Source organism: Grammomys surdaster, unplaced genomic scaffold (assembly GCF_004785775.1).
Source record: "Grammomys surdaster isolate TR1022 unplaced genomic scaffold, NIH_TR_1.0 166, whole genome shotgun sequence".
NCBI lineage: Eukaryota > Metazoa > Chordata > Mammalia > Rodentia > Muridae > Grammomys > Grammomys surdaster.
This window is the reverse complement of record NW_021604614.1, coordinates 2,410,166-2,411,131: the sequence shown is the minus strand read 5'-3', so window position 1 is coordinate 2,411,131 and position 966 is coordinate 2,410,166. Positions and strand designations below refer to the sequence as shown.

General features: G+C 60.2%; 1 protein-coding gene across 1 annotated transcript in view; it reads right to left on the bottom strand.

Annotated features, from left to right (window-relative positions):
- Positions 1–606, bottom strand: part of Eln (elastin) — a 46,052-nt gene extending 45,446 nt beyond the window's left edge. Inside the window, exon 1 of the mRNA XM_028765941.1 lies at positions 433–606. Within this exon, the coding sequence (XP_028621774.1) occupies positions 433–517 (85 nt within the window). The 5' untranslated portion in view covers positions 518–606. The remainder of the gene's footprint in view (positions 1–432) is intronic.
- Positions 607–966: the final 360 nt, after the last annotated feature.

Below are 966 nucleotides of genomic sequence, written 5' to 3'. Positions count from 1 at the left end.
CACACACACACACACACACACACACACACACACACACACAGAATCCCAACATCTCCAAGCAAAGACAAACTTGAAACTTGAATTGCCCAGGCTGGTTATGTACACAGGTGTGCACAGATGTGCAAACTGCCACCACCACTGGGAAAGCACTCAGGTGACTCAGAGGACACCCCTTCGAGCTTGGACAGGAGATAGGGACCATCCTGACTGGCGGAGTGTAGCTTTGACAGGACCCCTAACGTGGAGCTCGCTTCCAAGAGGAGACAGTTCTCAGGACCCTCCCTGCCTCGAAGAGAGGGGATCTGGTGGTGAAGGGCTCATCCATCTCCGGGATTCCCCATCAGTCTTGCCACCTGGTCGGCAGAGTCCAGCAGATTGTGGACAGCGTGGGACCAGCCAGGGGCAGCGTGGGACCGGTGAGGGGCCCCTTACCTCCAGGCTGCGCGGGATGGAGGAGGTTGAGCAAGAGGATCAGCAAGACGCCAGGCTGCGGGACTGCCGCTGTCAGACCCGCCATCTCGGGGAGGACTGCCCCAGCCTGCTCTCTGCGCCTCGTTTTATCCCCAAAGCGTAATTGCTGCCTGGTAGGCTGCTGTGAGGGAAGAAGGGAGGGAGAGAGGGCGGGTGGGAGGAGGGCGGGAGGAGGGGGAGCTGGGGGAGGGGGCCGCGGGGGAGGGGGCAATTACGAAAGGCCAGGCTTGCAAGTCTCCTAGGCTGAATCTGCCTGGACCATGGGTCTATTTTCCTGCACACACACACACACACACACACACACATACACACACACACTGACGCGCGCGTGCACTGCTTTCCCCCCCATCGCTTTCCCGCTTTCCCTCTGTAGCTGTTTGCTTGCTCCTGGCCCTGTTCCCGCCAGAAAGTGCGAGGGGGACTTTGCCAGGACAGCCCTCTGGAGAGGAAGCGGGAGGGAGGGCCCAGGCAGCCCAGCCAAAAAATCCCAGCCCT